The sequence below is a fragment of the Phascolarctos cinereus genome, unplaced genomic scaffold (assembly GCF_003287225.1).
Source record: "Phascolarctos cinereus isolate Bilbo 61053 unplaced genomic scaffold, phaCin_HiC Scaffold_3;HRSCAF=262, whole genome shotgun sequence".
NCBI lineage: Eukaryota > Metazoa > Chordata > Mammalia > Diprotodontia > Phascolarctidae > Phascolarctos > Phascolarctos cinereus.
In genome coordinates, this window is record NW_027555736.1 from 244,936,233 (window position 1) to 244,949,639 (window position 13,407).

The window sequence follows — 13,407 nt, forward strand, 5'->3', positions numbered from 1 at the left end:
TCTTAAAAGCCATTTTAAAAAATCTGTAGGACTATAAGTTCACAGCACAAGCCTAAGGTCACAGCAAGTCCCAAAGTCCTTTTAAAAAATAATTGTTAAAAAGAAAAGCAACAGCCAGGTTGGATCTCTGAAGGCATATGGGTGTCAGGAAGGAAAGCTAGAAATAGGCTATACAGACCCAAACCTCCCACTCCCAATCTCTGCAAAACCCTCTGATTTCAATGACATCTTTGATTCACTCTCAAATAACAGAAGAGGAAAACAACTTATTCTATAACATCAATATCATAAAAATGAACAATTCTGATCAGTGAAATAACCACAATTCCAGGAGTCTGATGAAGAACAACTGCCCACCTCAAGTCAGAGAGATGATGGACTCACTGCAGAATGAGAAATTCATTTTGGAATACAGCCGATGCGGGAATTTGCATGCTTAACTCTGCTAATACAACACCAAAGATGATGGACTCATCACAGAATTAGCAACTGATTTTGAGATATGGCCCATGTGGGAATTTGCATGCTTGACTCTGTTAATGTGATACAAGGGTTCTGTATTTCTTTCAAATAAGATAATATTTGTATAGTGCTTAGCACAGTGTCTAGCATTTGGGAGGTGCCTAATAAACACTTATTACCTCCCTTCTTTTTTCTTTCATTGAGCAGGAGGAAGCAGAAGAAAAATGCTTAATGGCTGAAAAAATATTTACCAAAAATTAGATAACAGAAGATTCTGATACAATATTAATACCTTCTTCGAGAGCTCTTGATGTGGTGTTCTAGGGATCAGTCCTACAGTGGAGTCTCCAACCCAAGAAACACTCAGCAATTCCTAATGCTCATGAACACTTTTGCAAGAGCCTTGGCCCTGAAACTTTGCCTATATAGCCAAGAGATAACATTCCCGTGCACAATACCTCTCACTCTCACAAGGGATGATGTCTGTATTGAATTTAGGACCTTAAAAGTGGGTCAGTGTCAGAAAAGAAATCAGATACTTGTTTATAGGTACATTCTAGACTCCATGTCTCACCTTTCCTTGTTTAAGAGCCATGAATGGAGAGTTTAGGAAGATAGAAGTCAGAGGAGGAGCAGGTATAATTGATGAGTGATGAAATCCGCTTTTAGAGAGTTGAGCAATCTACCAGCAAATAAGCAAGTCCATACTCTGTGTATATGTATGTGTTTGTGGGTGTGGGTGTGTGTGCATGCACGTGCATATGAATGGATAGCTGGAATAAGCATTTATGAAGCAATTATTATGCACCAAGCACTGTGCTATGCGCTTTATAAATATTATCTCATTTGATCCTCACAGCATTGACTCTAATAGCTAGGTGCTATAATAGTACTAATAATAATAATAACAACAGCAACAATGATAACATTTATATAGTGCTTCCTATGTGCTAGGAATTGTGCTATTTTACAATTATGATATCATTCAATCCTCATAAAAATCCTGAGAGATAGGTGCTATCCCCCATTTTATAGATAAGGACACCTAAACATGTTAAGTGACTTTCCTAGGGTCACACAGCTAGGAAGTGTCTGAGGACAGACCATCAGATGTTCCTGACTCCATCCTAGCTGCAAGTCATTACCTAAGGTGAGGTAAAAAAGGCTGAAAAGTTCAGCAACAGGAAGTGGAAAACAGAAACCAGAGGAGGAAGAGGGAGAGGAAGGATAACCATGATGATTAATGGTAATTACACACAAGGGCACTAGGCTGACATTACAGAGGGTAATGGGATCAGGGAAGTGAGCATTGCATGAGAGCAAAGCAATGCAGCAGCTCTAAATCAAATGTACTGAAGAGCAGCAGGCTGAGGATACAGAGTCTGGAAGATCACTTGTCTCAGTTATAAGGTGGGACTAATTAGTATACACCTGATAGGGTTAGGTGGGACTGGGTCAAGACTGGAGAGGGGGTTCTGAATTGACTTGAAGAATTTTGACCTCTTGCAAAATGGAGAAATAGCCAAGGAAACTGAAATCACTAATGAGTTCCTAAGCTATGTCAGAAAGGCATCAAGATCTGGGTTCAAGTCTTGCTTCTGACACACACTGGCTGTGTGACCCTGAACAACCACTTAACCTGTAAGAAGAAAACGTGCTGATCTACATTGGTAGAGAGACCTTCCTCATCCAGGAATTCCGTACACCAAAGAAAGCATGTAAGTTAGTCCTTGTTCCCATACTTGTCAGTAAGCCTCCTTCGGTTCCATAGCCACAGCTACATATCTAATGTCGTTTACCTTACAAATGGCTGCCACACATTTGTGTCAATATAGTCATAGGGACAATAGAGCAAATGTATCTCCCTTCCTAAAACACACAAACACCCTAAAGCTTATGGAAGAACAGTGAGGTACAGGCACTTTATACAAAGTAGTAGAAAAGTGGTGTCATTTCTATAAGCAAACACCTCTCGTTCTGCGACTATCTATGAATGCCATTAGTATCAAACCAAGAGCTATAGGACGAAGTGCCCTGAACTCTCCCATCTTCCAAACTTCCTTATTCCTGCTGGGGACACAGCTATCCTTCTAGTTACCAGGGCATACAACTTCAGTGATTTTGGACTCTCTCCTTCACCCCTATATCCAATCTGTTGTCCAAACCTAAGGATGCTACCCATGCAATACTTCGTATGTCACTTTCTCTCCACTCATACAACCACCAGCCTTGTTCAGACACTCATGACCTCTCACCTCGACTACTGAAATAGTCTCATAATCGATCTGTAGCCTCTCTCCTCTCCAATCCATCCTCCACACAGCTGCCAAATTGACATTCCTAAAGCAGAGGTCTGCTTCGTTGCTCTAAATAATCTAAATATCATCTAGGATAAAATAAAAACTCCTCTATTTGGCTTTTAAAGCCCTTCACAACCTGCCTCCAGTATAATCTTTCCAGGCTTATTACACAATACTCTCCTTCACACACTCTATATTCTACCCAAATTAGCTTGTTAGCTGCTATAGCCGTTCATGACATTGCATCATCTCCATGTCTTTGCACAAGCCATCTATCATGCCTAGAACACACTTCCTTCTCACCTTCATCTCTTAGAATCAATGTCACCTTCTACAGGAAGCCTATTCTGATAAGCTGCTATTCCAGTCATCCTCCCCAGAAATTATTTTGCATGTATTTCATATTTAATTTTCTATGGGCATGTTACTTCCTCCCCAGTAGAATGTTAAGAGGCTTGAAGGCAGATACTATTTCTTTTTTCGCCTGTGTATCCTCAGCCCCTGGCACATATCAATGCTTAATAAATGCTTGTGAAAAGAATCAATAAATGCATTCCTAGTTGACTCAATTATTGTCTGTCACTGCAGATATGACCCTTACTTGGGTGGCTTCTCCACAGTACGGTAGGTGCTGAAAGATTGCAACTGCTGCTGTAACCCACTCAGGGAGTTGGCAAATTTGCGGCTGTTGAGGACAGTAATAGTCTGCTCAATCCAGGTAAGCAGATCAGAGGCCAGCCCACTGTATTTTTCAATCATCTTCTCAGTTTCAATGGCATGGTCGATCACCTGGTAATTATAAACAGCATGGACATTGGCATCATCATCATTATTATTATTATTATTGAAAATAATGATATTCATGAATGGATTACACCATTCGTGGCAATCACAATCAGGGAATCCTTTGCAATGGTTTACCTCCTTTTAGGCAGATTATGCACCAAGCTATGAGAGGGAAACCATTTCTCTACTGGGTTGCATGCATTTAGCTCATTACTCCTGCGTGAAGCAAGGAAAGTAAACTGAAGGCCAGACATGTCTTGCTTCGTTTTCACTGACACAATCAGAAAAAACTCAAGTCTGTCAGTATCCAGAAGGAAGTAACCCTTGGGGAAAACACATGTGTGGCTCACCAGTAGAGAGCAGCAATCATGACACAGACCATCTACACAATGCCTAGCACACTGTAAGGGCCTAACAGCTAGAAAATCATAAGAAAAAAATTCATAATACTAGAGGGGTGTGGCAGGTCGGTAAGCAATATTATTCCCATAGAACTTGGCTTTCCATGGTACAAGGGGCCTCAGAACTGCAGACTATGATGTCTTTTAGGACAAGATGTGAAACTGAGAGAATTCAGCTTTGGAGTCTTGTCAGCGTAGTTATGGATGGGTTTAGCAAAGGTGGAAAGAGTCCGTACCAGCACTGAAGATAAAAATAAGCCACCTTCCATCATGAGCCTCTGCTGATCCATCATAACTAGAACCCAAGCAAAGCATGTCCCACACAGGGAAACCATACTGTTTAACTCTGTGATAACCCAAGGGTCATTATCAAAATAAAAGGGAAGAAAGGAGTATAAGTCACAGAAATTCCTAGACTTTGAATTGGGTTTGGCTCCATTGTGAGTCTAATAAGAAAGGGGAGAAGGTGATTCACTACAGTTTTCTGTCTGGTCCATACCTTGCCAACACGCTTGCCCTCCACAGCCAGCACCTTCATCTTGGAGAAATAATGGTAAAATGCCACCACATAGGTAATGATGGATTTCTCATCAGGATTCTCTGTGAAGACATCTGCAAGAAAAAAGTGACCAGCCTTCTTATAGCAATTAGAGGAAAATTCAATTATGGGAAAAATTCAATTAGAAGAAAAAACTAGAAGCCCAGGAAAAATCAGGCTTATTATAAGGTATCCATCCTAAAAGTCACCTTGCTCCTATATCACAAAGCTCACTATAGTTGTGGATCACAGAATTGACGACAGGCTCCAAGGAAACATCAAAGAACGAGAATGGGGGAGAACTGGGTTTGTGGTTTTAGAGACAGGAAATAAAAAATCCAAAAGGAAAGCAATTCTATAACAAAAGAGGAGGGTCAATACACTTCGCAATAGATCAAGGTTGGGAAGGACTTCCTGAGTTGCACTATGTATCAGACCCTAAGTCACACACAAGTATAAGGTGCGACCATGTGGGCTCTCAGGGCTCACTCTGCACCCAGAACTGAGGAACTGCCCATTTTAAGTGTAAATTGCTATTCCAGGAAGGGTCAGAAGTAAGCTCTGGTTGAGACCCTGTCTACCTAAAGCTGTCATTTATATGGAGATACAGGGCTTTGCTCCAAGGCTCCAACACCTGGTGGTGCACGCTTTCTCCCTGTGGTGATTACCGTCCCCATATCTCACGGTACTCAGCTACACGACACAACAGATTCTGGGTGACCTTACTGCTTCCATGGTCTCAATCTCTTTCTCAACAAACCCACCTTATCCTTCAACCTCCAAAGTGGTAAAAATTGAACTGCCTCCTCCCCTCATGTAAATGTATCTATAGCCAGATTGCCCTCTGTACTCCATCCCCAGCCATTTTTCACCCTAGTGAAAATATTCCTAGTTATAACTCTGGGATGCAATGAAGGAATTGGTCTGGAAGCAGGATGGAAGTTGAGAGAGTATTTCTGGTTTACCTTCTGGGTCAAGGAGTGGGATGATACCCAGTTGCCTTTCTGCCACATCAAATGCATGTTCCAGGTTGTGCCGGGCATTGGAGTCCTTCAGCTTCTCAAAGTCAATCAGATCTGGCCTGGGAATGAAACCAGAATATTAAAAAGGAGACCCCATAGCATCTGCATCTACCAGGAAAGCTACAGCATGGGATTCAGCCTGCCCACAGAAAGAGACAGATCTCGAGCTGATAAAGGGAGTCAGCATGGGAGTGAAAGTGGAGGTTACAAGAATGATGGAGAAGGGACACTCTGGGGAAAATGAACAGAACAAGAGGGAGCAATAATGACATTAGGAATGGGAAGAAAGAGAGCAGAGGATGTGATGGGCATTTAAGAAAGGGGGAGTACTGAGAGTATTAAAAATGACTAATTCCTAATGTATAAAATTCACATGGATTTCAAACAATAACTTGTATGTGAAGTGGAAGGCTCCAATACACCCCAATTAATTAAATATCTCAACAGGATCCCATCTTACCGATGCTTGTGAATCAAGGCATTAAAAGCCAGGCCATCCTTCCAGCTGGAGGTAAAATTGGTGACATTGACGTGGGGATACCTGCATCCAAGAGAAACATTTTTAAAAGTGAGAAATTGGCTTCATTGGACTTTCAAATGTATACGTGTACAAAATGTGAGAACCATCACATGTTTTAAAGAATGACTTTATCCCCCCTTCCCAATCATCCTCAGTATCAGACAACAATCAGTTAAACCATTACAAGGATGCTTCCTCATCAAATGGCCAGGGACCAAATGACTCATGTGCTTTCTCATTAAAAGAAAGACCAGACCATTTTGATGAAGAACCCTATAATTCATGACTCAATACAACAAGCAAGGATAGATTTTGCACCAATTCCTTTTCGGTCATTTGGGATGAAAAGGTTTGTGCCATTTGTACTTCGGGGACAGTGCTTTGAGGAGAGCAAGGCAGCAGTGGTGATGGTGGGTGTGGAATAAGTCAATGACTGGCATTTACAGAACATACCCTGACGTCTTCATTTGACACCAAAGCAGTAGTGCATCCTTAGCAGAGCGAGTCTCCTGACCCTCTTGAGTCTGAACAACTATGTCTTGGATCTGGCAATGGAAGGAACAAAATAAGAGAGATTCTTTCTGTGCTTCTTGATTTCTACTGTATACTCTCTCCTTCTCTCATTCTGATCTATAGTAGAGGTTGCCTGACCTGTGTAAATCCCAACTATAAGCAAGACAGAAATAATAGCTCACCCTCAAATCATTACCAATGGCCCCCTTTGGTAATGGGAATGGGAAGTTTTCCTTGTGCAAGACCGAGCCTTTCATTAACTTAAGAACTTGAAAGGGATGCTGAGAACTAATTGGGACAGGGGCCACTAGCCCTCATCTTTGGAAGGACAAAGTCGGGGCCACAGAAAAAAGTCACTAGCTGAATGGATTGTGTTTAAACTATTAGTCCTGTTTCCTTTTCACTCTTCCTGATTCTAGTGTTATTTTGTGGATCTTATCCATCCATGGAGAGTGAAATCAGATCAGTTAGTAGTCTAAGTTCCTGGTCTAATGGGCTCTTTGAATTCAAGCTGAGCAGTTATCTCTATTCTTTCCTTAACCTTTAAAACATTCCCCTATACTTTTACCCCCCTAAAGGAGCTCATTCTTTCCCAGACACTATCAAATTTGAACTGCTCAGGATTAGACAGTCAACCCAGTGGCTTGAAGGTTCTGTCTCATTATTCCTTCCAAAATTCCCCTATGCCTACTGTGGTTCTAGAATTTCAGGATGAGATAGGAAAAAACCTGGAGAAATAAAAAAAAAGATAGAAAGAAAGTCTTTCCAACAACCAGTAACATAGCTAGTATTGTTTTTATCCCCACTCAAAAGAGTCAGCGATTGGCAACATGGTTTATCATTGACTTTAATAACTAGGTCTTATTACCAGGTCACTCAGCAAGCCAGACATGTGAACCCTAATTTCATTGTCTTGGTATGGGTTTTCTATAATGATAAAAGATTAATTATAAAAAATAGTATTTTATATCACAAAGGACTTTACATATATTTGATCCTCACATAATAAAGTAGACAGTGCCAGTATCATTGTATCCATTTTAAAAATATGGGAACCAAGGTCAAGAAGAGAGATTAAGTAATTTGCTTGAGGTTAAACAACTCGGTATATGTTGGAGCTGGAATTTGAACTCTGGTCTGCTGATATCCAATCTAGTACTCTTTCCAGAGGATAAATTGCTGGCTATATGTAATTAAATATGTATATTCATTTAAAATTTTTTTTTTGTTGCTCTCTACTTGTTTTCAGTCATGCCCAACTCTTTGTGACCTATTTGGGGTTTTCTTGACAAAGATGCTAGAATGGCTTGTCATTTTCTTCTTTAGCTCATTTTATAAAAGAGGAAACTGAGACAAAAAGTGTTAAGTGACTTGCCCAGGGTCACACAGCTAGTAAGTATCTGAGGCTGGATTTGAATTCAGGTCTTCCTGACTCCAGGCCCAGGTTTCTAATGACTGCATCCCTTGCTACCCTATTCTGGATAAAGAGTTGGCCCCAAGTCCTGTCTTTGACTTTATATTGGCTATGTGACCCTGAACAGTCACTTAACCTCTCAGGTTCTCCCAGCTGACTTTCTAAGATTATAAAGGAGTAGAACAGTTGCTAATTTGCATTGTAGAATAAATTCCCTCACCAGAATGTCCTTTGTTGTCGTTCAGTTGTTTGGTCATTCTCAACTCTTAATGACCCCACAGATTTGTCCACAGGGTTCTCTTGGCAAAGGTACTACATTGGCTTGCCATTCCTTCTCCAGTGTGCCCCCATTTTACAGATGACGAACTGAAGCAAATAAAGTCACATAGCTAGTAAGCGTCTAAGGCCAGATTCGAACTCAGATTTTTCTGATTCCAGGTCCAGGGCTCTCTCCACTGCATCACCTACCTGTCCCTAAGATGCCTCTACTTCAATGAAAGTACAAGCCTGGACAAATGTTCTATGAACTGCTGCTCTTTCTACCCCAGTCCAATAAATCCAATCTTCTTTTTCCACCCCCAAAACGTTACCTGGAAGCGAAGAATGATGGTCCAGATGAGACCCAGGACGAGGCGGTGGTTGCCATCTACAATGTCATGAGAACCCATATTTTCCAGGTGTACTCGCTGCTCCTTGAGGAACTGCAGGGCTTTGTCAACATTCTCCAGGCAGTGAATCCGCATCTTCCCTTTTGTAGGCTTTGGCTGGGAGAAGACATGGACAGTAACTAAAGTAAGACTGGCAGTGGACAGAGGAGCTAATGGTATACTTTTTCAAGCAGCCATACTATTGGAAAAGCAAAACAGTCTGACTAATATTAATGAACCACCCTAAATACATCCTTTCCTTTCCTCTGAACTACCAAAAATCCTACCCTTTTCCTTCAACAAGGTTCAGGGTTCTTCTTGCCCAGCTCCTTCAAAGCATTGTTTGCACAGTTCGGTACCTTTCCTGGAGTCTAGTCCTAACTTCCTACACTAGATGATGAATAACAAAGTAGTTCTTATATTGGAGATAGCGAGATCTGTGCCAATCAAAAAACTCCTCATCCCCATCTTCAGTGCTCCCTGTTGTGGCTTTACCACAAGAGATGAAGAGTATGTGAAGTAAAGTCTCCACAGGGATCCCCACCAGCTACAAATCTCAGTGGTACTGGCTAATCAGAAATAATTCAATTCAATAAGCATTTATTAAGCACCTACTATATGTCAAATATTATATCAGGCACTAAAGATATAAAGACAAAAACAAATAGTCCCTGCCCTCAAGGAGCTTACATTCTAATCTCTCAGGACCACAACTAAAGAATTAGTGTTGACTCCAGGGGAGGCTTTACATCAGTTCTGCAAGACAAGGAATCCTATCTGGAGGCGAAAAAAAGGATAGGAGGAAGAATGATCTAACAAGGCGAAGAGGAGCATAAAAATGTCACACACACATTCCCGTTTCGTAGGGATTCAACTCAATTAAAACATCTGTTGATTATTAACTGCATGCAAAGTATGTGGAGAATTTTCGAATATATGAAGCAAAGCCTGGATAAAGTGTCTATAAATACCTAAAACAGGTTTGAAAATTGGGAGCCCTCTCTGTTGCCTTTAATGTAACATGCATGACTCGATTTTTTACAAAAGAAATACCTACAACCCATGGAAAACAGGTTTTTTTGCCATTAAAAATATGTGCATTTACAAACAATAATATCCTTTTCTCTTGCCCCATTCTGTGCTCAAGAAGGAAATCTATGGCTCCTACTCCTAGTGCCAGCTCTGTGTCATTTATTAGTCTGACATTAGTTGTGTGACCATGGGCAAGTCTCTCAAGCTCTGACTCAGTTTCCACATCTATAAAATGGGAATATTAATGCTTGAAATACTCACATCATAGGGTCCATAGGATCATATGTTTAAATCTGGAAGGGCCTCTAGAGGCCATCTAACCCTCATTTTAGATGGAGAAACTGTGACCCACGGAGGAGACCTGTGTTATCCCAAGTCACACGGGCTTTTGGAATTAGAGGTTGCGGAGGAAAAAGTGTTTTATAAGCCTCAACATGCTAGATAAATGGGACCTCTTGTTATTCACTCCATTTTATAGATGGAAAACTGAGGCACATTATGATCTATACAAGGTCATGAAGCAAGTCAGTGAAAATACTTAGAATAGACCTAGAATAACTATTATGACCTCAAAATTATTGGATTATAACTGAAATTAGATGATATTACTGCTGACATCTTTCAAAAAGTTTCAATTCCCAAACCCAAGAAGAACAATAATCTCAAAATGTCTAGTTGAATTTCATAATGCTAATGCAATAGGCTGTTCATATGGTGGTCAAGGCTAGCCAAGGTTAGGAAGCAAAAGATCCTGGCCAGGTCTCAAGTTAAGAAAAGTCGGTCTAAAACATCTATAATCTGGCACCTTGTTCTACTGAGTGAAGGAAAGTGACCACAAGAAGAGGACAGAAGAGGAGAGGGTTAGGTGGTCATAATAAGAACTAGCTTTCAGTGCTTTGAGGTTAGCCAAGTGCTTTACACAGATTAATTCATTTTATCTTCATAACATCCCTGGGAAGTAGATACTATTATTATCCTCATTTTACAGATATGGAAATTGGGACTGAGAATTTAAGTGACTTAACCAGAGTCACACAGCTAGTAAATGTTTGAGGCGAGATTTGAACTCAGGTCTTCTTGACTTCAAGTCTAGCATTCTATCCACCATATCACCTAGCTGTCCCTTAATATGAAGTCAGTATATTAAATATTTCCAAACATGGTGGGGGGAATTGGTCAGGACACTTCCTTAAATAAGGTTTCCCCTTTTTGCTCTAGTTTTGGAGTAATTTCCAGGAAAAAGAGATGGGCAAGTTTCTTAGGATCATAATGACTTGAGAAAGCACATAAATCTGTCCCTCTTTAATAATAATTAAAAATAAAAAGTCAACCCCTTTGGACAAGCAGCCTGATGAAAGCAAGACAGGGCAAATCTGAGAAGCCTTACCAGCATCTCTCCTGAGAGGACTTCCAGAAGTTTGATAAGCATCCTTCCATCCCGCAGGTCCTTGTAGAGGTCAGCAATACGGCAGGACACACGTGCTAGGTGTGAGTTCACCCATTTCGTAAACGTCTTCTTCTGCACAACTTCCCGCTCATCTGCAAAAGGAGATGAATGCCAGGTATGGTATCACAAGGCTGCTGAGGACCAGTGGACCAGGTGGAGGAGGTTTGTGCCATGTCTATAACCTGCATGAGAATATTTGATAGCCATAATCCAGGTCATTCTCTTAGCAAACAGAGGCTCATATGTCATTAGTGCCAAGGTAATGAAGCTATTAGCTTCTTGACTACACAATGGTGGTTCCTGGGTACCATATCACAAATAGAAATCCAACCACTTAGTTGCTTTTGAGTCTGTACTCATTGGCCACCAATGCTCAGAACTGTTGCAACAAAGTGTACGGACTCCTTTAGTCCCCATACGCTATTTCCTCTATATGATTCCTTTTCTCCTGGGAATTCACCAAGTATAATACCCTCAGTGCTCAAGTAATTGACTGCACTGATTTTTTTTAAAAGCTAACATCTTAGAGACAGAGAGAAGTGAAGGGTTAAAGAAGCTTGACTCCTCACTGGTACTGGATTATACATTGCAAAGAATTAAGTCAGTTCTTAATGCTAACAAAGAAAATCACTTCCTTGGGCAGGGAGCAGTTCTTCAACCTGTAATTTCTCAACTCTGTTCATTCTTTAGTAACTATGGACTTATTTTCTAGGATATACCATGGAGCAGGACCAAGAAAGAGTTGAGGAAGGAAACGAGAAGGAATCCCTTTGGACAAAGACATGATTTCATTCAGGGGTTGTATGGATTCTGACAAAGAATGAAGCAGATAATAGACCTTTAAATGGTTGGCTTAGTCTGAAGAGAAAAGGAAGGGAAGCAGAACAGGAGAGGGAGAAGAAAGGAGAATGATAAGGACAGGAAGGGGGGAAAGGAGATGGAAGAAGATAACTGGAAAAGAGAAAGAAAAGAGTTGGAAAAGGAAGAGGTATAAGAGAACAAAAGAGAGAAAAAAACCACCCTGCTTAAATTTGTAAATAGCCTGTGACAACTGACTTCTGTGTAAATGGATTTGATGACTCAGGGCTCCAAAAGATGTGACAAGTGTGGCTTGGTCCACTGGGAAATGACCTCAAGAGGGTCACAATTGTTGCAGAGCCATCTCTCTGAAGTGGCCACGCCAGAACCACTTCAAGGGCATGACTCAGATGTCTGTGCTGGCTCACAATAGTGAGCTTCCTTCCTTCTACTCCAAGATAGTTGGGTGCTTGAAACTTATACCCTCTCACTCTAAACATAAAGTAGAAACTTATACCCTTTCATTCTAAGCATGAGGTAGAAAAAGAAAAAGTGGGGTTGACTATACTAACCTTAAATACCCACAAAAGAGACATATTAGCCAGTATCTTGACTTAAATTCTGCAGCCCCAAGTGAATTTCAGACAAGGCTGCGTTACTCTTTGCAAAATACACTGTGTTTCTAGGCTTTCTGTTATCCTGGTTTTAAATGAAGGACTTTATGGTACCTTAGGGGTCTCTGGTAACTTGCTTAAAATCTGATGTGTTTACGTGGGGAGGGAGGGGATACTGAAGCTCAATAAGACCATTCAACTTTTCCTAGGAAGGAGATTGCCCCCACTTCCCCCCCCAAACAGATAAACTTCACTTGCTGCCACCCAGTCCAACACTGTAAAGGTTAAGTAGATTACCAAATGTTAGAGGAAAGAGCTCTAGCCAGCTGCCTCCTTTTCTTCTTTCCATAGTGAGGGACTCCTGCCTACCACTGCTTGGCAAGGGGCTCTGTTTATTTCACAACTAATACAGAGTAAGGGAATTCATCCTGAAATTTTAGCTTAGAGACCTAGACTTAATCTTCACTGGGTTAATATAATTCAGAGGTGACCTCAGTTTTAAATATCTCAAATTGCCCTCTGATCAGTATTATTTTCAACAGACAAATGAATTCTTTACATGCAACACAAAGCTTGAGAACCTATGGGTTTAAAATAGGTAGTTTTGGGGCAGCTAGGTGGCACAGTGCATAGAGCACTGGCCCTGGATTCAGGAGGACCTGAGTTCAAATGTGACCTCAGACATATAACACTTACTAGCTGTGTGACCCTGGGCAAGTCACTTAACCCCATTGCCTAAAACAAAAAAAAATAGGTAGTTTCCTGATTATAGGCCTTAAGAATTCCCTTACTGAGGAGATGGACAAAACTTGCTTAGGAGAAGAATGGTAGAGTGGTGATCTACACCAAAGGTTCTCAAAGTGTGATCTAAGGACCCCCAGGGTTTCCTGAGATTCTTTTGGGGGTCCACAAT

The 13,407-nt window shown here is 40.9% G+C and overlaps 1 protein-coding gene across 1 annotated transcript in view; it reads right to left on the reverse strand.

Moving 5' to 3' along the window:
• The window catches only part of SPTB (spectrin beta, erythrocytic), a 167,013-nt gene that overhangs the window by 87,366 nt on the left and 66,240 nt on the right, over window positions 1-13,407 (reverse strand). The window contains 7 exon segments of the mRNA XM_021004711.2: window positions 3,364-3,551; window positions 4,449-4,561; window positions 5,453-5,568; window positions 5,970-6,050; window positions 6,483-6,574; window positions 8,547-8,720; window positions 11,023-11,174. Of these exon segments, the coding sequence (XP_020860370.2) occupies window positions 3,364-3,551; window positions 4,449-4,561; window positions 5,453-5,568; window positions 5,970-6,050; window positions 6,483-6,574; window positions 8,547-8,720; window positions 11,023-11,174 (916 nt within the window).